The 27,915-nt window shown below is 35.1% G+C and overlaps 1 protein-coding gene across 1 annotated transcript in view; it reads left to right on the top strand.

The window, feature by feature from the left end:
• The first annotated feature begins 15,270 nt into the window (after positions 1 to 15,270).
• Positions 15,271 to 27,915, top strand: part of LOC108678025 — a 158,635-nt gene continuing 145,990 nt past the window's right edge. The window contains exons 1-2 of the mRNA XM_018166357.2: positions 15,271 to 15,323; positions 17,628 to 17,905. Coding sequence (XP_018021846.1) covers positions 17,833 to 17,905 — 73 coding nt within the window. The 5' untranslated portion in view covers positions 15,271 to 15,323; positions 17,628 to 17,832. The remainder of the gene's footprint in view (positions 15,324 to 17,627; positions 17,906 to 27,915) is intronic.

The raw sequence follows: 27,915 nt of genomic DNA, 5'->3' as shown, positions 1-27,915 counted from the left end.
TAAAAGGATGACGGCACTTAACATTGCGCATCCAACGACTTTTGTCTGTTTGAATTGAAGACAAAATCATAATAAAATGAAGATTGATGTTTGGAAACCGTTTTTCGTCAACCCGCAATGTCTATATTTCTGTGGCAATGTTCAACGATCCGAGAATGGCTACACAAAATGCAATGCGTATTATAATCAGGAATACAATGAAATTATTATTTTAATAGCCGTATTAAAAAGTCGAAAATTAATTTTAACAAAGAACATTACGTGGGAATTTCCACAATTGAATAAATTATTTGGTGAAAAATGTAGTGAAGCAATCAATAAGCAATTTGCAGATCCTATATTTTAAAGCTGATTTGTATGCATGTTTGGAGTAGAGAGCATGCGTACCCTGGTCGATCACAATCACTAAAAATATTTTGCTAAGACAACTGCAAAATTTCCTCATTTGAGGTGATCCTAATCCATCTTAATTCTCTGCTCGCAATTCCGAGCACGGATAATGATGAAAATCGGCTTCAATCGTTAATGTAAGATTGGTGCTCTGGGGACAAGCGAAGACGTACCGCCAAACTAAAATGGAATTTCATGGATTATTAAGATGATAAAGAGGAATTTCACTCTGGGCAGGTTAATGCAATTAGCATTTGTAGTAATGATGGATATTTCTTTTGAATGAAACTAAGCTCTTGAAATTAGTTTTGTTGACAAAAAATTTCATTGTGAAATTTAATATGGATGAACACAGATTGGAAAATAAAATAATTGCATTCAAATACCGATATAAACAGAGATTGAACTATTGAATGCAAAAAACGCAATTCATTTCAAAACTTTCTAAAATACTCAAATTGGGTTCATTATTTTGAAGTCATTGCCAGGCTAATTAAGGCACTGAAAACTTGTATGTTCTCTGCACATTCGGAGCTAATTTGATTCATGAGTGCTATTTAAAATTTGATGATTGGCATCATAGATCTAATTAAATATTACATGCCTTGCTCGTACGAATATATAATTGGTCCGAAACGGCGGAACGTTTAATCGCTAATTTAATTACTTTATTATCGACAATCAATTATGGTATGAAATTCTCTTAAAATAAATCAACTCATTTAGAGAAACTCATTAGATTTTGAAATTTCAGTTGGATGAATATAGAAATAAATTACATTTTGTCACCCTAACTGTAAATGGGCTGAATTTTATAAACGTTCATGTGTCTGGAACTATTATAAACGCTCATGTGTCTGAAACTATCAATTGGTGAAATGAATTTATGTATTGAAATCGAAAGAAAAAATTGAAAAATCGAAAGAAAAAATTGAAATCGAAAGAAAATTGTATTGAAATCGAAAGAAAGAAATGATATATAAATCTGAATTAGGTATACGCAGTAAATCTCTCGGAATTTGGAAATTATCCTATTAAATTTGTAAAGCTTGGTAGGAGTTAAACGAAAAACATTTTTGTATGGGTATGTTGCTTCTTGTGATGAATATTTTAGCACAATTTTCTGTGCTTTGAAATATTCAAATTCTAAGTGAAAAAGGTGAATTATTATTATATTGGCACACGTTATTAGCTGTTTTTCTACATAAAAGGAAATAAAAGTTAGAACATGCACAAGTTTTAACTTCCAAGTCTGGCTTAAAATTCGTATTAAATTCTGATGAAGTAATAAGAAGAGTAGAATAAAGAATTCATCTTCAATCTTTATTAACATTATGGAGAGTTATTAATTGTATATATACTGCTCGAGAACGGGCGCTTGTTCTTTAGAAGCCACGTACGTTTGAACTTTTGAGCTCCATAAATAATGTGAACTGCCTGATCCATGTAGTCCTTTCAGCAAATGAATCCTCACGTTCTCCTAAGCTCAGTAAATCTTGACAAGCTACATTATATTTCTTTGAAGCAACGTTCCTGATCCGCGTCGCTGCCAGACTCTGGCTCAGGAGTCAGCCGTCTCAACGTGATGTTGTTTAGTCTTATCAGGCTTCGCGCACCGCAATTGCAATTTATCGCCACTCAAAAATTATGACATGCTAATTATATTATTACAAGCGCTATGCCACTGCACTGGCTTGTTCTTGCTCGCACTGCAGTGGCTTGGATTTAACGCACTGCACTTGTCTGGACTTTCTTGCACTGCACTCCACTGCATTCAGCCTGTCTCAGCAGCTCCCTCGGCCAGGGAGTTAAACATGCGCGCAAAATATTTGCGAAATATTTGTAAAGCGAGATAGGGGTTATACGAAAAACATTTTTGTAATGGGTTTGTTGCTTGTTATGATGAATATTTAATCACAATTTTCTGTGCTCTAAATAATTAAATTAATTCCCTAATGTTGTGAGAGAAGATTGAAGATGAATTCGTTAATCTATTTTGCTAATTATTTCATTTTACATATTGATTCAATTTTAGAAAAATAATGATCATATTATCAATTTATGTTTCTCAGAGGCTTTCTAAGTTTGAAGTTTTACAAACACAAATGAATATAATTCGTATGCCATCTCCAATACTTGGCATTTTCTAATGAAGACAATAATAATTACATTTATATATTTCCCATGTTACATGAGATGGATTCGCTTGAACCATTTACCCAAAGGTTGTTATATCTTGTGATCCTGAAGTAAATGAAATGAACATGTCACATCTCAAATAAAAACATGAACACATAATTCGAAAATTTGTAACTTTTTGAAAATTACTTTGCTTATCTTTGGTGCATGCTGCATCAGCGTCAATAAGTTTTATCATTGTGTATTTTCGCTTGATTTTTTTTTCAGTTTTTTCGTCATCCAATTCAGCGCATTTTAATCAATGCACCCCGCTACTTATAAATGAGATTTTGTCGATTGAGTAGAATTTCTCATCACACGTTTGGAGTATTAGTCACTAATTCGTGAAACTTGAACTAGGGGTCAACTAATTTATTATGTTAAAAGTTATTAGTTAATTAAAAAAATTTGTCGGTCTTTGAATTTGGAATGTTAATCCGATTACATTGTAGTATTTACTGGACTCGCATATAGGTAATGATGAAACCAGATAGATAGACAAACCTCATTATAGATTAGTTAAATTTATGTTTTATTAGTTTATAACGATTATCTAATTATAAACTTTATATGTGATGCAAATCATCCCCCTTTTAATCATAAAAATGAGCCTCGCGCATAAAAGGAAGCTTCTAAGTCTCCATTATTTACCAAGTAGGCCATAACCTTCTTACTTTCCGGCATTCATTACGAATTAAAATTCTAGCTCTCTTGGGACAATTCCCGGGCCATCTCTTCTAATGAACATTTAATTTTGGAAGCGGTTCAGGCATGGCGGCGCACTTTAACTGCCCACCAAACTTGCTCCGAGTTTTCTGGCAGTCTTCGGATAATTAGCACCCTGCCTCTTAATTGTTATCGCATTAAAGCATTGATTTCCATTTTCTAATTTGCAATGTGTGTGAGCTATGAACTGATCAAATGAGCGTAAAATGTAGAACATTGATTTAGTTTTCGTTTCTAATCAATTAAAAAATTTTACCTACTTTTTTTAGCGGTATTATGTGATGGATTTTATTGAACGCTTGTTAATATGATGTGTTTACTTAGCAACTCTCTGTTTTTCTTAATTTCGTACGTGATGGTTCATGCAACTATGTTGTTTATTAATATATTAGCTTCATATTTTGGCTGTGGCGTTTATCAGTTTATGGTAATTTTCTATAACCTTTTTTCGTTAATTTTTGTTAATGCTGTCTTTGAAGTGAATAAATAATAAAGAATCACTGACCTCCAAGTAAGTGTTTGAATATTCTTATCACCTTTATAATAGATTTTCATATTAAATCATTAAGAATTTGTTTACAGATAAATCAGCTTCTATAAATGCAAGTATCCCGGTAATGCAAATCATGTTTTACCTGTTGTATTATTTGCAAGTCAATTCGCATTCTAGCTGAATTTGAAATCAGCTTTGTAATTATCTGTAAGCTCAAAACTCGCATTCACCGGGAACTCATTAAAGAGCATCTATCAAATCCTCGAGTTGGAGATGTTCAGATTAGAGCGCACATGCCGAGTATGGTTGAAATAATACATTAATATATTAATTCAACTAATGCATTAATTCAACCATGCATGCCGAGCATCAGTCGGGGGGCGAGGTGTCTTTCTGACGTCGAGATTGAGTTCCAGAGAAGTGCAATTCCGTCGACGTTCATTGAGTGCTGAGTGATTATATTAGCGACAGACCGACATCGATGACCCCTCCGTTTCTCGCTACAAGCCCGTTCAGAATTTTGGTCGTATCATTGGTGGCCATAGAAATACTGACTGCCGTTCCTAGATAATTCACTGGTCATCTTCAATAGGAAAGTCATGGTCAAGGTGTTCTAGAGGCCGAGAATTGGAAATGATGGAGAAAGATTATTCCATTTTCCTCGAGCGTGTAGAATGCAATGCTTACAGAGCAGCATGGTTTTGTTCCGCGAACAATCAATGTCTGTCCATTGACTGCTGAGAATCTCGAAATATCATGAATAAATGGGCCTCATTCCAGTGAAGAAATAGCCATTGTACTATTATCTCCGTGAGGATTATTTCCCCACGACCACCCGGGATGATGGACTCGTCTAGTTTGGTGTCCAGATTAGATTGTATTGGCAAGATTGTCCAAGTTGATGACTTCGGTATGGAAGAAGAGCGCTTCTGGAATGCCATTTGTGATTAAAATATCACGCTCATACATTATGACCACCTTGGCAATTCGATTTATTTGCAAATCAAACACGATGTAAAAGGATGACTTTTTCTAAAAAAAATTTTGCCAACTCGAATTCCATTTTTTGACATGAAAAGATAATGTCAATGTACTCGGCGCCGAGGTTTGTTGCCAGTAAACGGCAAGCTTCAGTGTCAGCTTACCTAGGGGGTATTGAATCGCCTCTTGCATTTGTCCTGCTCTGTCAGGCAGTCTGGTCAGAGTCGTTGATCAATATTTGATAACATTGGCCACCCTGGGATGAATTCCTGGGCCTTTGCTAGCATCCAGATCTCATCCAGAGACTGACTGAGGCCCAGAATATAAATCATTCGTTAAGTTGGGAAGCTTCGCATTTATTGTTGTGAATTGCTTGATTATGCAATTAAAATGAAAATAATTTTCTGCCTTGACTGTTGTCACGCGGAATAGAAAGCTTAATGTAAAGTGAGTCAGATTCCGTCATGAACTTGTCTTTTATGTGAACATGAAACCTGGTTTCCGAAAACTTCATGGGCCATCGCTTCCAATATTAGAGTCTGGCGTGCAGACAAGAGCTACGAGCAGCCGTGTGAAGTATGAGGTGTCAGCTCCTCTCGAAGCCTACTTGGCTAATTGGCTGAGCAGAAGCCTGGCATGGGCACAAGCCAAGTAATGAGCACAGCTGACACTATGCGATTGATGGCACACATGTATGCTTTTTTCGTTATGTTCTCTTGAGCGCGTGAATCCGGTTTAAAAATCTTTCATAAGACCTATCCAATCACTAATTTCATTCCCCCAGTGATCATTTTGTATTAAATTGTAAATGAAGTTAAAGTAAATATTTTTACACGAATGGAAATGTCATTTTCTTATGCAAGCACCCAAAATGTTTCTTATTAGTGAAAGATCAATCAAAAACACATTCCTAAAGGCATACTCCTCTATTCATTTGAAACGAGCAGGCTCACTCGTGTTGCATTCAACATTGAAGAGTTAGTCCACTTTGAAAGACGTTACGCGAAATGCAGTTTTCCACGTTACACTTGCTCACTTTGTTTGCATTTTTTCAAGTTTGATGAGGTTGTAAAGAGGAAATTTGTGTTTCCGGTTAAAATTTCCTTTTCTCCGAAATTTTTTTGTCTCCCTTGGAGCAGAGTTCTTTCACTTGAGAGTTGTTAATGTTTGCATTCCGATACCTCAATATTAAAATGTTTCCTGCATCTGGATTTCAAGCGACTTATTTCATTATTGGCAAATTTCCAAGATGTTTATTATTTGAGACGTATATTGAAATTTTGCATTTGTGTTAAATTCCTCGTATCCTACGGAAAAACTGAAATCGTGAAACGATTTCAAGCCTACCGTCCGTTGAAAATATTTGATCAAAAAGCCAGTCAAGTCAAGAACAATACAGGAATCGGCGACAGGCCTATCCAGACCTATTCTTCAATGCCGAAGATACTATACTTCAATGCCGAAGATACTACTTTCGTTGCATCTGAATTACCGAAAGAATCGGTTACATTTTCATAAATTGCGTGTCAAAAATGTGTAGTGATAAAAAGAAATAGTGAAAAAATTATTCTCTGAACATATTACTTACAAATTCGTCTATTTTATATTAATTTCACAAAATGCAATTTGTCTATTAGTTACATAGTTCATAATAACAATGCAATGTATAACATTGATGTATGTCTAGCAATGTATAACATTGATGGATGTCTACACTACCTTACTGCTTTAATTGAAATTCTGTTCAGCTTTTGCACATCCAAATTATTAGCCTTCGACTGACTGGCCTTAGCAACTGTCAATACTCAAGTTCACTTGCATGTAATTTGATCAAATTAGCTAATTAGTTGGTGAATCGCAATTGGTGGTGACTCCGAATTGGTGCCTAACGAACAGATAGTCGATTGCACAATGGACCGCAAAACTTCGATTTTAATATCTCAACGCAATTATTGTCAGTTTAATTTGCGAAAATTCGGTGATTACATTAAAAGTAATGGCTCGAACTACCGTCCAACACAATCTGGGTTACATGCGTGCTGATTATGTAGCAATAAAAGTTAGAGTGTCCATAATAAATTTTTATGTCCCATGAATAGCTGCAGAGTCAGCATTCACGCCCTGGCATAAAGCAGAGTCAGCACTTACGCCCTGACAGCTATGCTTGCGAAAATTTTCCGCTGTATCATCAATGGCAGGATAAATGGCCACGGGAATTCCACCGACAATTTGAAATTAGGGACGGGACAAACTCAGTTGAGGATTACAGCCGCGCCATCGAAAGCTGACTGTTGGCCTGAGTCGGCTTCGGAATTTCTAACCATAATTTTCTTCAAGGAATGATGAATGCCGCGCTAATGAGCACAAGCTGCATGTAGGCCAGTTATTTTGCAGCTACGAGGCAGATGTCAGTGAGTCCGAGAAATGCTAGCGCCAAACGTACATAGTTTTCCGAAAAGAATATTTTAATTCCCCACAAGTATTGTATGAATCAAATGTCATAAATTCAATGGTATGTGGCAGCTTGGGTGACAGCAATAAAATATATTAAGGATTGAGAATTACATTAGCTGGGTTTCTAGCGAGAGATTTTATTCGTTCTGAAAATAAATATTTCAGGGAAAAACCTGATAAAATAATTCCTTTGCTACCGCCTTGTTAATTGTATGTTTCAGATCAAGTACGTCTATACGTTAGATTTTAAGTTCGTGAAATTTCCCGAATACATATATTTGGTATTCGGTAACCAAAAAGATTCCAATGATGCGGGAATATTTATTTCTTTATTTTTCTAGAGTAAAATTTTCGTAATTTAACTCCCCTTATTCGGACATTAAGGGGAGTTATATCAGTCAATAATCGAAAAATCAGTCTTTTAGATTTTTTGGACTCATTTTGTAGCTGCGGAAAAGGTGCATCTAGCGAAGCAACTCGCATGAAAGTGCGTACTCTAATTTTTGCGTGAGGCAGTTTCGAACTTCTATAAAATGAATATTTCACAACCGTTGTTTATAAAAATTTACAATTGTTATATGCTTGCGCTCGATTTAAAGCTGAAAACAAGACGCTTTCAATAAAGCAACAACCAGTGATGTGCATGTAATAATTCATGAGTGAGGTTATTCTAAACTATTATAAAATGACCATTTTCCAACAATATTTAAAACTTAAAAAAAATTTATTTGTAGATCATTGTTTGCTTTATAGCAATGTGCTTGCACTAATTCCGAAGCTGCAAACAAGATGACAATTTTATAGAAATAAATATTACAGAAAAATCATCCTTAAAACTTATTATTCGCATTTGATTGGACAAGAATAAGTCTAATGACGCTTGATGGTACTCTCAATATAAGTAATTACAAATGGGAAAGCTTGGGCCACGTATCAAGCATTTTTTCAGCATTTTTTTCTTTTACCAATAAATTTTTTTTATTTGACCCCCCTGAACAATAAGAATTTCCAAAATACGTAACCTTAAAATCTCCTCCTGTGATTTTCAAGCTACAGCATTGAGAGATATACTATTCAATTTGTAAGAAAAATCTCAAGAGATCAACCGTTTATTTTTTTTATTTCTTTTTTTTTATTATATATTGGAAAAGGGGGTGGGGGTGGGGTCAAAATTAAAAAAAAGCACAGAGAAATGAAAAAACTGGAAAAAAATAAACGGATGATCTTTAGATATGGTCTTTAGGCATCGAATGATATGTCTCTCTATGTTGTACCTTGAAAACTCCTAGGAGGTTTATAGAGTATCGCATTATTTTGCCGTTTTCTATAAATTTCTCGTTTTCATTCATTTTTTTCGAAAAATTTACACGAACAAAAAAGTCATTGACTCCTATTTTACATATGTGTACCAAGTTGCATGGTGATCCGCCGGTAATTAATTTTTTTTGCCCAAATGCTTCCCTTAAACGATAAAGAATAAAATTAAATGATCAATGCATGAAATTAATTTTTCTAAGTTATTATAACTTCTTTAAAATGGAATTTAACTTCGATGATCCACACCAGTGCCAGCCTCAGAAATTTGATTCGATGAAACGATTCCGACAAATCCATTTCAGCGAATCATTTGGCTGGAGATCAAGGCGAGTTCTCGACTTCATTGAGTGATGTCAAATTCTCCAAAGCTTCGGAAAGTTCTTCGACGCCCAAATTGGAATCGTAATCGTCTTCAATCCTGGTAGCGGTAAGACAATCGGGTTATCGAGAGCCCCAAAGTATGGGTAAGCACGAGTTTGTGTCAAGCGAGTGAAAACTTTTTAAAACAGCTTCTCACTTTCGCGTTCTGGAAATGGAGGATATAAGTTGCAGATGGCGAATGAGGTTGGGATTATGTGGAGAAATTGCCTCTATGTTTAGTCTGATTAAACATGCAAAAAAAACTAATACCTGATTATACAAGGTGTTTGAAGGAATTTGGGACTATTCCTGGAACAAGTTGATTTTACTTCTCTCTAGAAAACATTGACAAAATATTTCCATATGATATATGAATAACTGGGAAAAAGGTTTTACCGCTGTTTTTACTGTGATAGAAACAAGGTGGTCAACGAAGCTCGAAAAGCTTTTGAAAAGAATATGTATAAGTAAATTGGTAATGTACGTCATTAAATGGTCCTTGAAAAGTGTGGAAAGCAAAATCGGAGTTGGAAACAATGATTCAATTATTCAATTTCAATTTCCCTCTCACACTCATTTTCGAGTGTGCATTGTTCGCGCAAATCCACGGAGGCCGCATGGAAGATTTCACGTGTTATTTGGCTAGCGTAACTGCCGTCTGATCTGCCGAGGATCAGCTCGCTCATCTTGCGATGGATGCGAAGGTCTTAAGGGAGTTGCTGCATAAATTGAATCTTTATCCGTTGAGAAGTTTGCATCCAAAACGAATTAGTCTGACCCGCGACAGTGGTTGTTTGGGTGATCAACTTATTCAAAATTATTAGATATCAGAACCAATACACAAATCGTCTACAAATTGAATTGACTTCATCATTCAAGCTGTATCAAGAAAACTCTCAATTCGAGGCACAAAAAAATTCATCGACTCAATTTTCACCCTAAATAACAGGAGTGAAATCTTAATTTACAATTTACGAGCTGATTAGTGGAAGCGCAGCAAAATATCCTCGTATATATGATAATTTATTTCCACTTCATTGAGTTGACAATTACATTTATGTGATTTGAAGAATTTCTGTATCGTCTTGCAATTTATCCAAGTGCTTTACGCCTTGGAAAAGATACAAAAACTTTTGAACAAATTAAACGACCAGGAAGCATATCTTGTCTCAACTTTTCCGAAGATGTCATTAGGCTCGTGGCAACGGAAACGAGAATGTTCTTGCCTCTATTATAATTCGAGCATTTTAGATAATAATTTTATGTTTATTGTATTATCGAAAGCCCCCAAAGTATGGATAAGCACGAGTTTGGGTCAGCACTTTCGTTTTATCGTATTTTATTCCCATGCCATAGATAATTCTCTGGCACATGCAATTGTCCCTCAATTCATTTCGATGCAAAGTTTTCAGAAATTTTACCGCTAATATCTTTTTGTATTTTGTGTTCATCATATATTTGAAATTGGTTAATATATTTATAAGCCAGGGCGCTAGTTTAGTAATCCAACTTGCAAAATCTTTTTATCTTGCCACTATAGTGGCATATTTTATCGATATTGCATCGATAAAAATATTGCTCACCGATTTTATATCGAAGTTAGACAATAGTTTCATTTATATGGATAATCGGAGTTATAATGTTAAGCGGATTCGTTTTCAGTATGAAATTGGGATCAAGGTTTGGCATTGTATGTAAAAGTATCAGACAGCGATCAGTACGGAAACTGCTAAAAAGAACAGCCTTCTCATCACTGCCCGACTGTCAGTCATTCGTTAATCGGTGAAAAATTTCAGTTTTTAACTTTTCACGAAGATCACTCACGCTTCTTTCTTGCTAAAACTGCGTCGAGGATTGCTGCCTTCAAAAATTGGTTATGCCTACATTCAATAGAAATTAGGCCATTCATACATGCGAATTTATTGAGTTCCAAATTTTTCTCTTGCATGGAAGATTTCATTAGCATCCGATGTGCTAAGAGCCAAAAATTTTCTAATCGGATCCTTCGAACGAGATTCTTGCTGCTTCTATACTGTTAATTCTTTGTTGCATTCAGGATCGAATTTGGTAGAAGCCTAGAAAATTCACGGGAAACGAAATTATATTTTGTATAGTCGAAATTAATCCTCCTCATTTGAGGGACACGTGAAATTCATGCACCAAGTGTTTCGTTATAAAGTATCTGCAGAAAAGGGAGTTTTCTAACAGACTCGTAGGGAGATTTTTATTTTATGTTTAATCATAAGAGACCAGCGACGAATTTTTAATCATTGCGCACGAGCTTTTCACATGATGTCCGCTTCACAATCGTGACTTTAGAAGCGGCAGGAAGATCGGAGACTCTATTGATAATTTGCCTAGAAACTTAAGTAGATTTGAAGGGACAATATAATGGCTAATTAATGTCCGTTTTTTGCCACGTGGATGTTACTACATACGAAAATATCGTTATTTTCCTTTTAATCCTCAAATGCTAAATCCTCATCATTTGCTTGTTTTATTGATATTGTCCAGATTAATTTTCTATCTCTAAAAATTCATCCATTTAAAGCCAGCAAAAAATAGGCAAAATGAATATGGGACTATCTGGGTACAGGAAGAACAGATAAACATTCACTATTTACATCTGAAAGATGTGGAAGAAATCCGGAAAGGTAAAATAAATTTTATTGTATTGATCGTTGCAGATATAAGAGAATATTTCATTGCCAATATTCCTAATCAAATAGAAATTGTTTTTGATGACCATAAAACAGGTAAATTGTTTTCCAAACTTCATTTAAATACATTGAGACATTAATGCATTTCTTGATAAGATCATTTATCATGTATGCTCAGTTAACATCCACACAGAGTGATTCCCAGCACTCAAAAATAGACGTTTGTGATCAGAGAGACAGAGTGTGACGAACAATCCTGTCACACTAAGAACAATCCACTCACCAAAGCGGCAATCCTGCAGGAGTAATATCCGCGATATTCCAACCACGAGGAGCGTTTAATGCTTGCTTGGATTTCCATTTCCTGAACAGCAGAAAAAAATCCTGACACGAGATTAGATCCATTGAGGCCCAGATCATTGTATCCCTGAATAGAATAAATACATCCCGCATACGAGTAATTCCAATAAATAATAGTCCTTCATTAGTAATTGAAGCCGAGCAACAAAATTGGAATAGCATAATAAAGAAATTTTTGCTTTCCGTTCAAAATTTTGGAAGACTCGAACAGCATTTAATTATTAATAGGCAATTTTAATTAAACTCCCATTATAAAAAGAATATGAACTCAATATCCTGTTCATCTTGGATTCAATGAAAGAAAGAAACAAACAAGATTCAAAATGATTGAAATTATGAAAAGTAAAGAATTGAATATCTTCGGTTGCTGCATTCCTAAATGACAAGTCTGTAGAAAACAATAAACGTTTACCTCGAAAAATCAAAACCATAAATAATCTAAACCAAATAATTTTTATAAATTAATAAAAAAGACTTCAAATTTGTTAATTTATAAAAAGGCAAAATTTTACGCTATTATTCTCTTGTTTTCCTGATAAAAAAAAATATTTAAACGAAATTTTTCTGAAACGTTCCAAGTTTGCGAATATGTTCAAACCAGTGATACAAAATTGCTGAGTTTTTTCATAAATGCATGAATGAGGCAAAAATATATCTCAGTACTCACTGCAGTGAGTGACAGAGAGCGCATTTTCACAGACACACAGATGGACGGACGGACGGACGGACGGACATGACGAGCACAATAGCGCCTTTTTTCCATAAATGGAAAAATGCGCCAAAAATAAGCATTACGATCCTCATAAAAGAAAAATTGATTTTTTATGAAGCATTTGAACTTGGATACTACAAATTTGTACAAATTTTACCGATTTCTCTGAATGATCTTTCAACGTTCGTCGAATCATTTGAGGCGATAGGATAAAATTACATGCATTTTCAAAACGGAAACGTATTTCACCCACAAACCAAAGGGTTTGATGAAATAAGGAAAAGAGATAAACCAGGGATGAATGACACAAGAATGAAACAGTAGAAAAGTATCAGAAAATTTATTAATGGATAACAAAGAAACTCGAACGGCTAAAAGAATTAAAGAGCAAAAGAAATCTGAGCAGAACTGCTCTGCAGTTCACCATTAATACTGCTCGCTTGAATGTCATTAAAACTGCCTGATTGAAGTATCAAGGATACGCGTCAAAATATTTCAGGGGTTATTTATCTGGAGGAATATCCTCCGTGAAGAGTTAAGGGTTATTTACAGGTTATTGTATTCGGAGGAATGTTCTGTGTGAATAGGTAAGGGTTATTTGCAGGTTATTTTATTTCGAGGAATGTTCTTTGTGAACAGTTTTGGGTTATTAACAGGTTATTGTATGTAGAGGAATGTTCTTTGTGAATAGTTAAGGGTTATTTGCAGGTTATTGTAGTTGGATGAATGTCCTTTGTGAACGGTTAAAGGTTATTTACAGGTTATTGTATTTGGAGGAATGCTCTTTGTGAATAGTTAAGTTTATTTACAGGTTATTTTATTCGGATTTATATTCTTCGTAAATAGTTATGGGTTATTTAAAGTTATCATCTCATCAAAAATCAATTGTGTCATCCAATTAATCTGGAATGTACGTTTGAAATATAATTTAAATATGATAATACCTCCATCTTTTGCCCCCCCCCCCCCTGTCAGCGAAGATTTATTTCAATTCTTCAATTGCTTCGACCCCGCCTTCTGAGTGAGACAAATTTGAGATTTTGTCCAAACGGCGATGCACTTTTGACTTTTGTGTCGTTCGTCATGAGCATCTTTGGCACCGCAATCAGAAAATGTCAGTGCAGAAAGAAAGTAAATATTTGAACAGTATGATCCATTGATTTCCTTTGAGGGAGTCAGTAATAGTCCAATTCCACTATTGGGTGAATAAATTGTGTAAAATTCAAATTCTAAATAGTCGAAAGACAATGATGCAATCTAATAGATTATTGGTGAATCTTTTGGGTATTGGAAATTCTAAATTGTGATATAGATGGGCGGCATTTTTTGTGCTTGAACACATTTTCTTACATGTATATTCTACTGAATAGACATAATAAATATTCCTTCTGCATCATTGACGAGACTTTCACATTTCCCAACTGTTCACTTGTGACTAGTCCACAATAGTTATGCAATTTTTATAATAGAAAATTTTCTTCAGCATTGCCATACCGACGTGAAAAGTTATGAAAATTTGAAATTTAAATTTTCCAGTCTCGGACATAATTGAAATGAAATAAATTTGATGAAGATTGCATGAAAAAGTGTTATTTATGAGTGTATGAACTTTTGTTAGTTATCTACATTGGTTGGGTGCGGATAATTTGCTCAAATATTAACGGTCTCTCATAAATTTTCCTTCTATCATCAAGTTGTTTCCTTCCTACGTTAAATCAACGTTGAACATAAAGTTTTTCTATGAATCAACGACAAGAAAACGTTCTTGTCGTTGAATCAACGACAGGGAAAGAAAATTTCTAGGTAGTTGTAATGGCATCGGCATTACAACCAAGCAATCAATGCCAATCACCGTTTATTACTTTCATTCATCGTATAAGTGAATTGTGAATGATCAGGGCGTCAATTGTATTAAATGATATAAGATTGCATTGACGAGAATACAAATCAATATGAAAAAATACAACGGTTAAATAATGAAAGTCGGATTGAGGAGCTCATAATAAATCTACGGATATTCATTTTAAAAAAAATAGCACTGACATTGGGAAGAGTGGGAAACTCCGCGGACAATACATCAAACATTTCAATTACTTTCTGCGGCGCCTCAACTGGCGAGTTCAGAGCGCATCAAAAAAAAAAAAAAAAAAAATAAGCATGACAACTATCTTCTATATGCTTGTGAAGTGATAAAGTGCGGTGACAGTAAGTATTTTTGATTAGATTGTGACACAAACTGCACTCATTTGAGAAGGCATGACTATTTAAAATTTCCGGAAGACATACTCTTGGTCATAATATGAATCATCAACGCGTAAAATATTATTCCAATCAATGTCATAACTTTCAATGTCATAATAATATTTTCCTATTATCATTAACAACATAATGGGAGTGTGAACATTAGTTTCAAAACCTCCAGTTAATGGATAAATGGCAGGTGAAAGTCGACTTATCACGTCAGAAATGTGTTTTCGTCGCCCATTGTTGGGATTCTTGTCTCGGAGATGTGCGTGCGTGCGCGGATCGGGGACGAGGACGCTCAAGTGAGTGGCTACTAGCGCCGTCTAGCTCAGCACTGGCTCAGTGTCCGACAAGCTTTGGAGGGTGAAGCATGTGCGCTTTCATAGCCTGCCTACTTATAATACTGCACTATAACTCGTCTCAACATCGGCTTGCTTGTGTTTTACGGGTGTGTTTCGTACCATAGATGCTAAGGCTCGTGAATTTCTGGGGGATGGAATATACAATGACGATGTGATTTTTCTCATTCATTGGTTGCGCAGTGGAAAATTTATGAGCATTTTTGAGTCATTCAAATGCAGTTATTGAACGGAGGACCGATGACAGCAATATAATTTACACAAAATGTCTTATTATTCATGTCAATTCCATGGAAAAGTCTTTATTATGATATATAAATATGAGTATTATGTATTCGAATTTTCACAATTATTAGGCATATGTGTCTCGTATATCCATTAAAACCTAATAAAATAACATTTGTCCCCAAATGAGGTGATTTACTGAAATAATTACTTTGATCCTAACATCCTAATAAACATAAAATCCTAATGAATTCTTTCTATGGAATCAAGAAATGTTTCGGTTATTATATCTATGTAAATGAAATTATGTTAATAAGTTTATTATTCCTAATTAATTACTTAATCCTGTGGAACTTGGCCGTTGAAACTGAAAATGCTGAAAAATACTGTACAACTTATTAGCGGTCGTTATTTAATTTCAAATTAATTTTATTGGACAAATATATTTCATTATTTGTTACTTCCTAACCGTATTTCCTTGAACTTTATTTGCTGAATAATTTTAATATCGGCTTTTAGTTTGATCAGAATTATTTTGTTAATTCGCCAATATTTCATTACATGTGACCAATAAATTTAAACCATAACCTTTCACGTTAACAACTTAGTCAACCAAGCAATTTTCACGTCATCTATTTTTCAGTCAATAACCTTAGCCGGCCAATAACAGAAGTGTAACTTTCATGATTAATGATCAATGAACTTTAGTTTGCTCCAAGTACAAACAAACGCTTGATCAGCAATACAAGCCATTGAGAATTTGGTGGGAAAGAATATAGTAAAGTTTTAGCTCGTCAGAAAGAGTATGAGTATATGATTGCAATGCTCCAAGGGGCAAGTTTTCAGCTGAAATCTTATTAAATAATTTGTGGCAAATTGATGCTTGATATGATTTTCCGACGCGCCTCCTGTTAAACTACTTAATTTAATTAAATAATTATTAATTGAATATTTTGACATAATTTCGGGTAAGAATTAGTAGAAATAAATAATGAAATCAAAGCCTGTCAGATGAAAGGTTATACTACCTCTATTGAGGAATAAATTGCGAGTTAGCACCAAAATTTGATATTCATTGGGTTTCGTTGATTTGTTGAATATAATGCTACATCTCTTCGGTGATTGTATGACTGTCGATGTCGAGAAAAGCAGGATGTGAAGTAGAATAAACAACAAAATGAACTAATGGTTTGATGTCTCTTCTCCGCCCTTGCTTTGAAATATGCAAACTTGATAGCATTGCAATAAAAATTGACTTGCATTTAAACGATTACCGTTCAAACAATTCTGAAACAATCCTACCGAATTCCGAAACAATTCTTTAAACAATTCTACCGAACTGATGACAGCAATGAACTATTGAGGTTAACAAGACTAATTCGACCTGTATTTTAAGATTCCTATAGAATTGAAATCTTATATCTGGCTCGACTAATTTATAGCTTATATCTCGGGAATAAATTCCTCAATTAATTAAGTAGAAAAAGGCAGTTTACTCAAGGGAAGCCCGCATTGGTTAGGACGACAATCAACTGATGCATCTCATCCCTAATTGAGGCCCTCGCTCGCTCTTTGTCACTGGGGATTGTGGACGGACTTTGAAGCGATTCCATTTACGGAATTTTAACTTAACTGAATATAATAGCTAGGAATATTGGTTAGTAATTTAAATATTAGGAGACAATTTTTAATTGTAATCCAGATGAACATTGAAATATTAATCAAAGACTGACGATAGAATTTAACAGAAGATTGCTGTTTTGGCTTATAGTGTCCATGAATTGATTGAAAGTTTGCAGTTAGGTTCATGTCATCCGACTCAAGAAATTATGAGCCAACCAGGAAATTTTCTCGTCGCTAATTTCTATCACGTAATGGGAAACAATGTGAAGCTGATGTATTGGAATCAATGTAAGCTCAGTGGTTCGTTATTACGTTATTTGAACTTGCATTATAAGGTATTTTCAATATTTTCATGACTCTTCAATCTTTAATTATTGTTATAATCTAGATTTGAATGATAAGAATTCATCTAAATAGTCACGGACTTTTTCATGCATTGTTTGTGTTTCACTAGTGAGACAATACACTGATTTCTGAACGACGAATCGATTGGATGTACGTCTTTATTGTGAAAAAATTGCTCTCTAACTCGTGCGTTTTTCCAGGGAAATGTAGAATTATTCACTTGAGTGGACTTCTTAGATACATTTTTGAGTGGATAGTGTAGATTCGTAGATACATTTTTGCGTGGATAGTGTGGATTCGTAGATACATTTTGCGTGGATAGAGTGCACTTCGTAGATACATTTTTGCGTGGATAGTGTGGATTCGTAGATACATTTTTGCGTGGATAGAGTGGACATAAGTGAAATGTTTCTCCAGAAAAGATTGTCGACTTTCTGCGTAGTCCTTGTGGCTGTCATTGAGGCCTGCTTCATAAAAGGTAAGTCTTCTTTCCTTCCTCTCCTCCCCGCGCTGCTGATCACTTGAGTAACAATTATAACTGAAATTCATGCTATTCCATTTATCAACCTCAGTATTCCTTGAAATATATTCTAATATTCATATGCTTCATATTTTGCAATACTGGAAATATATAGTTTTCCAGACAATTAGGACGAACATTTTAGGAATAAATTCTCTGCGATATTTTTTAGCAGCCGACACGTTTCTCACTTGTCAGTGTAACTCTTATGGACTCTTCACTTTGATCTTCTTGCCTCAACTCAATTTACATTTTTTACGCAGCACTGCAAGGAATATTTTAAGTTTGTCTTTGAACTGCAAATTCCATTGGTAGAGTTTCTTTTGTATTCTACTTCGTTAATCATCACATAAACTTTCACCACCATGCTACATAAGCGCAGTTTTATTATCTGAATCGTTAATTGATGCGACGGGCGACTACTATGGTTATAAATAGCACGTTTGACGATTAATAATTTTGTTTGTTTTCCTCCCATGACATCAATGATGCAAATAATGACTACATCGTAATTAGGGTGCAGTTCTTCATATATTGTGAAAGAAATAATTGGAAAGTTGCTGTATTTTCATCGGCATCGTTGGATCTTAATTCTTAACTTTCCAAGGCATAGAAATAGATTTTAATGCACACGCAACAATATGAAGTATTTATCAAACAAAGAGGATGTCAACACCTTGAGATTTTTGGGGAATTCTCTGAATATAATTGGACGAACACGATTGATAATAATTTCAACATGCCAAGCTTATGGTGCAACTAATTTTTTTATATCCTACCAATATGTTCGAAAATTAATATTGTAATGGCTGTTGAAATATTTGTTGCATAGCATATACCTGCCCTCTTAGCCTTCCTATGCGAACGGAAGATAATGATAGTGACCGAAATTTCAAAGACAGTAAGAATACCCACATTATTTTCTTATAGTAGTGAGCTCATAAGCCATCTCAATGCCTGCTGTATAGAAAAGTTATATGCCATCTGTCGTGTGCGTATATATATAGGGGACTATTTTGAGAAGACGAATGTCTATTATATTATACTCAGACACACAAAACTAAGAACGCAAAAAGAAAAAGTTATACCAGCAGTATCAGTTGCAAACCACTTGAAGGAATAGAATGTGTTGCTCAGGAGAAGTTACTACTTCTCTGAAAATATAGTTAGACAAAAATAAAGCTCATTCTCCGCCGTGCCCTCCATTCTGTCCTGGCATTTACACAAATCTCGATGTCTTGTTTAAACCAACTGTATTATATTATAATCTTCACAAAGAGTGCTAAATTATTCCAGTGAGTTTTCATTAATTTCAAAATTCATAAATATTCAAGCATTTCGTTTTGTAGCCTTCATGTAAACTTGTAAAATGTGATTGCCTCCATAGCATGTATAGAAGCACAGTTAGTAAAAATATATGCTTGGTATATATTGCACAGTTCTTTATGCTCAATGAAGAACTTCTTAAAAAACATCAGACAATGGTTCCAAGTTGAGTGCAAAATATCATTAATTTCAGCAGCCTCGAAAAATTTTCACCTTTGAATCGCTATAAATAAATTACTTATGAAGGAATTCAGTGCGTAAGCCACAAGAATGGTGGAGCTCTAGGCCGTGCATAGTATAGAACAAAGACGCATTTGTCCTTTGTGCAAGGCCACGACTTTTAATGCACGTTTCGAGTATTGCGTTATCGACATCCACTCAGCCTATATTAATTCAAGCCTCCTTCATGTTCTTCAAAGATATTATCCATGTATTTTATGATCCCATAGCTTAATTCGTGAGGTTTTAAAGAAACTGAAACGTCCACATATTGCAATATCAAATTATGAACCGTTGTTTGAGACAAGCTAAATCTCAAATGCAAGCGTCAGGTGAGATTCTACATATTACTCTGGTTATATTATTAGAAACATCTATTTCTAATCCAACTTTAAATTGGCAGAATTTCGAATGAATTCCAATAATTATTAACATGATGCACAGACAAACTTGTTTATCTAATCCATTATGGCAGCACGTGGTTGAATATTATACGTATGCCTGACGCCTTCTCTTGTGGTAGACGTTACCTTACTTTTGAAAACTATTATGAATGCTTATTCTGACCGGTAGTGTGAATTTTTAGTACTTAAATTTCGTAGTTCAGTTTCAGAGGTTCTGAAAAACAATTATTTGGAAATTCTTTTCAATGAGACAGATTTCACGATCTGATTTCACATTATCTGAATTAATTTTGAATGACTTGGACATAATATGAGTTAATATTTGAATATAATTTGTAGCATTTTCTTGTCATGGCACAAAAATTTATTTATATAATCGCAGAGTATGAACCTAAAAGAACTTGGTGAGTAGACCAGTGTTATAAGGTGAATTTAGAAAGGTAACAGTCGTCTTTCCCAAATGAACGACCACATTCCTGCAGTAATTTTGTATATGACGAGCTCGGCTTGAGTTTAACTGCTGCAGTCTCCGTTCTCTTTGCTACAGCAAGCTACTGAATCGATCAGGCTGACATGCGGACAATGTCGGCCTTACATTTGAAATAGAGTGCTCCTGCTGACTTCCGTTTGCCGGCGCTTCATTGCCATTGCTTTGTCTCACGACGTGACTCAGAGTCATAATTTCTCGACGACTTCCAACGCACTGATGAATGCATACAATTCCACGGATGTGCATGATTCTAGAAACTAAGGCTATCAGTTCAGCATTTCGTTTATGTCGCACCGTCCGTTTGCAGTCAATTATGAATTTTAAAATTGCTTAGAGAAGGAGAATTCTACTGAAATGGCAAGTTTCATTCAAAGAGAATAATTCGTTTTTAGAGCCTCGAATTTAAAGATGGAAAACGTTATATAGAGGCCATGTTACATGCTAACCTGCAGTGTACTGCGGCGTAAGCGATTAGTCAGTTATTCACGTACTGTTTACTGCCAATTGAACAGGTTAACGACCTCGGGTGGTCAAGATTGCTGGCTATTTTTTGATAACGGAAACGCTAACTATGAGTGCAGCTCCTTCGAGGTTTCTTTAATTGAGTATAAGATAATTCATGTCATCGTCTTACATAGTGTTTCTGAGAGATCTAAGCTGATATTTCGCTGACCTAGCTTCTAGCTAATGTCAACCAAGCGAACCTTGTTTGATTTGGCGTTTCTCTATTAGATCCCGAAAAAAAGCATGCGACAGCGATATTAGCAACAGAATCTTGACGATCTTTGCTCATCTCGTTTTCTGTGCGAAAGTTACTTTACTGCATAAAGACTTGCAATTAACCTCATTTACGTGATCACTTAAAATTTTATGGAGAAGCGATCGTATCAAAACAATATTTATAATTTCTAGAAGAATATATCAAGACCATTAGATTATGTTCTGCAGCATATATCAATTATATCATTTACCTAAAAGAAAAGATCTCAAAAAATTGCGGATGAGCTGGAAACCGTCAATTAAAATTTGGTTTTTCATGTTAGCTCAGGAAATGTTCTTCCTCATCCCTGTATTTTTTACCTCGATTTTTTTTGTGCGAAAAGTTTGACGTCGATAGTTCTTTTATTCCTCGACGTCAGCAATATTCTCGCTCAACTGCAGCAAATAATAAGGGTGAAGTGGCGTTTATGTTCTTCAACTTTATTGGTTCTTAGCAACCCCGCTATCTCACTGATAACGTCAGTTTGTCGTACTTTTGAATTATTGATTGTAAGATTTCTGTACATTTTATTTCTTGGATATGAAAATAAATAATAATTCCTTGAAGCCATTTATTTCATAATTTTATCCGATGTCATTAAAGCAAATGAAAAAATTATTGAGAGCCGTTATCATTATTTATATTTTTTACATTTTAAAACTTCATGCCACGATTTCAATTTCGTTTAAAATTTAGGCTTCATTGAAGGTAAACTCTAGCTTGAAAAATCATAAAATATAATATGCATTCGTTACAAAATTTTTCACGATTCAATTACAAAATTTTTCAACAATTGACTTTAAAATAAATAATGATCACTTTATATCAAAGTTTTAATCGTCTCGTGGCTTATCTTGCACTTCAGGACGAGAAAAATTGAATAATATGGAAGAGTTGAGGATTTTATTGATGGTCATGTCGGAGCTTGAGGTTGTTCATGGCTGGCGCTGGATATTCATGCCTGGTATTCTTCTCTTCTTGCGCCCCAAAAAAAAAAAACATTCCAGAGTCGCATGCAATTTGGATTTTGCGAAGCTCAGACTTTAAAGTTAGCTCCCTAATATAACGATGTAACTTCAAAATGACGGCAGGCTATTGTTGGCCATACATTTTCACAAAATAATTTTCAAAGATATGGTTCAACAGTTCGTTTTGTAATTTCACTTCATTTACATATGTTCCATGATAGCTAATCCAAAGACTCTTTTATACTCCGGAGTTTGTCTGGGTTGTTGATATTTTTTTACATAAAGATTTTCAGACGTTGCAAAATCCTTGCAACTGCTGCACCTCAAGAAAAGCTGACACATGAAAGCCGATTTCGGTGAGTGCGCTACTCGAGATCAAGCAACAGGACGTACATGAAGCTGCAACGGCGTTGAATTTGTTTTAAGATTTTGTACCCTCTACCATTTGATTTAATGGACATTTCTTTTACTCTGAATTTTAAGACCTCATAATATTTTTTCTGCTTCAAACGAACAACTTTGAAAATCAATCATTATTATGATCGTTTTTAGCGCGTAATATCTCAATTGTGATGATTTTTCTGGCTATACGATGAAATATTCACCAGAAAAAAAAAACGAAGTCATTCTATTCAACTTTTTTTACATCATTAAGTAAATTTTAGTATCATACACATTGCTCTCATTTCAGCGCACGCTGTCTGAAACTTCTTAAGAGGCGTGAAAGTTTTCTGAAGAATGTTCGTTTTTTTTTGGGTCTGATCTTGCTCTACGATTGGATGACTTTTCGGAGCTCGAGTTCTCTTCTTGGCCTTCTTCACAAGACAATTCAATCTGCGTATCCCCGACTTGATTTGCGCATCATGACTTGATCTGCTAATCTCTCGACTTGATCTGCGCATCCCCCGACTTGATCTGGGCATCCATGACTTGATCTGCAAATTCCTCGACCTTGATCTGCGCTTCCCCCTACTTGATCTGCGCATTCTCGTCTTGATCTGCAAATTCCTCTACCTGATCTGCGCATCCCCCGACTTGATCTCGGCGGGATGTGCATTTATCGTCAATTGGCGAGTAATCGAATGCGAGCCCCGAATCTATTAAGATTTGGTAATAGCTTCAAGTGCTCGGGTTATCTCTTAATTCCAAGCTTGTGCAATCTGAGGCGACATCATTTGGCTGTGGCGGCAGCAATGCCCTACCGAGGCCCAAGCCATTAAAACTTCTATTGGGTGTCCTTTGAGTCTCAAAATTACCCTCCTCCTGCCTCTTGATAGCCAGTCACCAGCCTCTGCGCTTTTGCCCTCCAAAAATATGCCATGTCCTTTGAATTCTTGTAAGGAGATTTGCGTCTTTTGAACAGCTTAATGACGGGCAAGACGAAGACATTATTGATTTTTGGCAATTTTTCATAAATATATAATAAGGATAATCACAGGACGTATAATGATATTATGAATTTCATGGTCTTAGCAATAAATAAAATAAATAACACTGAAAACTTATTTGCTGGAATGAATGCTCCAATAAGTGTTCTTTCTTTGTGGGATAATAATATATTTATCTATTTTTCACATACAATTATTTTTTTAACAATTGGCAACTACATTTTTGGTTTATCTTAGTAATGACCATGTAATTTACCTTTAACAATCATATCGGGAAAATGTGACGGTCAGTTTTATGTTACACGATACATCAGAATACATCAGATTTCTTTAATTTCAGTTTGTACAAGTCATGACAATTAATGAAATACACAACATCAATAATATTATGTTGGAGATATCACGAGGAGAGCGTGGATCTTGAAGGAGACTTAGCTTGAAATATGATGAAATTGATGATGGATGTAAGCAAAAAATTTACATATTTTCTGAAATTCTATACCAATTGCATAGAAACGATACAATTATAATTAGCCGACTGTGTAATATCATAGGCCTAATTTCCCTAAACAATTTACTTTCAAATTAATTTTTTAGTAATAAATCACCTCTGAGTAATAATGCGACCTAACTAATAAATCACCTCCGAGTAACCACCTAATTAGTGATAAATCATCTCCGAGCTTCACCTCGATTTCAGCTGTGATTCTGATTTTCTCAATTAAATCACACGTAACTTCACGGCTTACTCATGATTTTCAAATGCCGTTGACAATTGGAATCTAGGACTTAATTTCACGTCAAACTTCATAGAATGAAATCCGAGCTATCCTGAGGACCACTCTTACTCAGGAACTCGACTCCTCCGAAGCTCCAGTTTCTTATCGATATTCGCTGGCTCTGCTCAATTACACAAATTTTATCGGAACGACACCAGCGTGATCCTGCGCTGCTGAAATTGCCTCTCTTGCTACGCAGGAATTGCCGGTCTTGCTACACTGAAATTGCCGGCCCGCTTGCATAAGTGCCACATTGACGAGTCATGCAGCCAACACTGCAGTGTCATAACAAGCTTTTATTCTGCCTTCAGCTAGGCTGCGTGCGCCAGCTCCTTCATCAAGTGATGTGAACACCGAAACTGAAAGAAAATAAATCATGGCGCCTCCTATACACAGATTTTCGGAAAAGTGTCCGTATGATTAGATGTATCTAGCATTTCAAATGCATATATCATTCGAAAACTGGATTTGTTAGATGAAAGGAAACAAATGCTGAGAAAGTTTCAGCAGTGCCAATATGCACCCACTTTGCTATTTTCGATCAATTGAATCAGCGCAATTATTTCATATCCAAAGTTTCCAAATATAATTTGGCGAGTTTTTATGGCGCTTTATTTGCTTTGAAATTGCTAATGTATTAGTGATTTAGGAGTATAATGATCTTGATACTTCTAACAAAATAAAAAATCTATAATAATAAATGACAATCGAACATATAAAAATTTTCAAATAAAGTACTGATGTTTGTATGCTGGGTCTAATGCTATATAGTTTTTGGTTAATTTTTTTCGCAGACAAACTGAATTCGATTAGCTACTTTGTCTTCCCATTCTTCCATTAACAAAGTAATGAAAAGTACAACAAATGCAGGCTTCTTTTTGTCCTGGGCTTCGGTTACAATTTTAGAACACGCTCCTCATCTGAACAATTATATCGCGTTTTGTGATTGTCCGCCACCGAATTCCCGACGCAATCACGATAATTATTTTTCCATCTGAATAACGAAGTCACGAGGTGCGGTATTCTTTTTTATTGATTGCATGGATACGTCTGAGTTTCAACGACATGAAACTAGGTCACGCAATTAAATTAACGAGACGCATTGCATTGTAACTGTATCATTCATGAATAATGTTGACTGTTTCATTCAGATCTGAAAATGGATTAGACGAAATTTTAAAATGCGGTTGCGCAAAATTTTTTATTGATAATTTTGTTCCAGCATCTGATATTACAGTTTTTTTCGTTCAATGCAAGAATTGGGAATGGTGAATAAAAAATTTAGAATAGTATACTCGCTCTAAAAATCATAGTTATTCTGGCAAATTTAAGCAATTATTTCGTATTTTGAACCATTCAGAAATTTAACATTAATTATTAAATAAGATTCGCTATATGGCTGCTTTATCAATCTTGACTACTTTACCTACAGAAGTAATGACATTTCTCACTTGAATCTCTAATAAATATAGGGTAGTTGATCTTCTATGAAAGGCCAATTTCGATCAATCAGGATATTTGCACCCATTTTAAAAATCCGTTTTTACATATCTCTCGATTTTTTTTATTCCCAATTGATTTCGGGAACGTAAAGTAGTCCCGACGTTGACACGTTCACGAACAGTTATGAATATTTTGTCCCGGCGAACAAAATATTCACAACTGTGTAAACTATTAGAACCTGGGTTTTCCACAATCATTATTCAAATCATATCTAACCGTCACATCAAATGATAACTTTTCGAATGATAGGGAACAACTGCTCCCAGACCTGACAAAAAATTATGAATAGCGTATTGAGAATTTCCAAACTCTGATTCGAATGTTATCATCAGTGTTAAATAGTGATACATAGAAAGTAATGATATATTCATTATTATCTCCCCCAAAAATTTCTCATTTCGTAAGAAAATATAACTCAGTACTCACTACAGTGAGTGACAGAGAGCGCATTTTCTCGTCAACGAAAGCGTGAAGTCACGGACAGACAGACGGACAGACAGATAGACGGACATGGCGAGCACAGTAGCGCTTTTTTTACCTTTAAAAAGGGCAAAGAATGTGGTTCAAATTCTAACGCTCTGTCAGAACGTGTTTATAGCCGTTATTGCATTAAATGAACTGTCCTAAATACTGCATTCGGAATGCCTTCTCCATTGTAGCAGAATGTTTCTCGTGACGTGAAAAAATGAGATAATAATTCACCAATGAAATCCAATCCAGTCACATTAAGATAATCGTCTCTCCTGGTGCATGGACACGGATAACATGTGCCTGAAATTTTATGCAGAAAATTACCAAAAAAAAACACAATAAAAGATGAGGATGCATTTTAACCACCATTAGCGTAAAAATCATATCTGATGAAGAAATTTAATACAGTAAACAGGTCTCTTAATATCTTAATTAATAGCCTAGCAGCCAGACTGCTCTAGTCAAGCCGCGCAGGTTTTGTCCTCGACGTAAACAAAGCCAAAAGACAAAGACAAAGTCTGCCACAAGTGCACTCTTTGCTTCACTCGACCAAAGAGTCGAGGGTATTTCAGTCTTTCGATCGTCTATGACTCGGTAATTGAAATTCGTCTAGGACAAAGAATATGGGTGTTTGTCTGGTTCTGCAACAATGTCGGTGCATGAATTACGTCATGAATTATACAAGTAGTATTGAGACTATATTATGTCAAAAAGGATTTTGATCTACTTATACATAACATCATTGTTACTGACACAGCCACAAAGCCCTTCTGAGCCCTTCTGAGTATTTTGATATCACATTTACAGTGAGCGATCTCAAGCCAGGGGCTCAGTCTGCTTGAAAAACCTGCAGCGGCGCCTAATCTTTGTGCTCAACACAGGCCAGCTAACGTAATTACAAGCGTTTAACGATATTTTACGGCCGGATCACTGGTCTAATGAATCCCTCAAGGGCACAGAATAATCACGACAATATTGCACAACAAATATTTTATAAATATTTGCCCGTTTTTGAACACAGTTAGAACTTATACTTTCGGAAGAGAAAATTATTCAACGTAGCTTGAATTTTATATGTTTTTATTTTTATGAATTTCTATGACTTAACATTAGTCCACTGAATACCTTCAACGATTAATACCAATACATTTTTTTGTACATCAATTAATGAACGAAGCAATATTCATTATGATTAACAATCGCGGCAAATTTTATTTTAGAATCCCTTTCATCAGTCTTCCTCCTATACCTACTCCTCTACTTCAATACGCTCATCGGTATTAGCATGCAAATTTCCACAACAAAAAATGTTGTTTAATGGAAAACTTGAAATTTGTACGAATTACGTTGTGAAATAGTATCAAAACTTCCAGTCAATTAAAATATTCCTTTCTCTTATAAACGCCTTCTTCACTGACCACAAACAGGACGATGGATTTAAAATTATGAATACCGCAGTTATGAATACCGGATATTCAAAATCTATGAACCTCGCTGCAAGGAGTGATTTTTTCTGATGAGCAATCTTCATAATGTAAGTGCAGGAGCCATTTGCTGACCTTGGCTGGGCCTCCTCTTTTTAAACCGGATTAGTGATTATCTTGCAATGTGCTCCCCAACGAGATTAAAAAACACTCAATGGAATGAAAAATCTAAAAAT

This window comes from Hyalella azteca, unplaced genomic scaffold (genome assembly GCF_000764305.2).
Source record: "Hyalella azteca isolate HAZT.00-mixed unplaced genomic scaffold, Hazt_2.0.2 contig8314, whole genome shotgun sequence".
Lineage (NCBI taxonomy): Eukaryota > Metazoa > Arthropoda > Malacostraca > Amphipoda > Hyalellidae > Hyalella > Hyalella azteca.
This window is presented reverse-complemented; position numbering and strand designations above follow the sequence as displayed.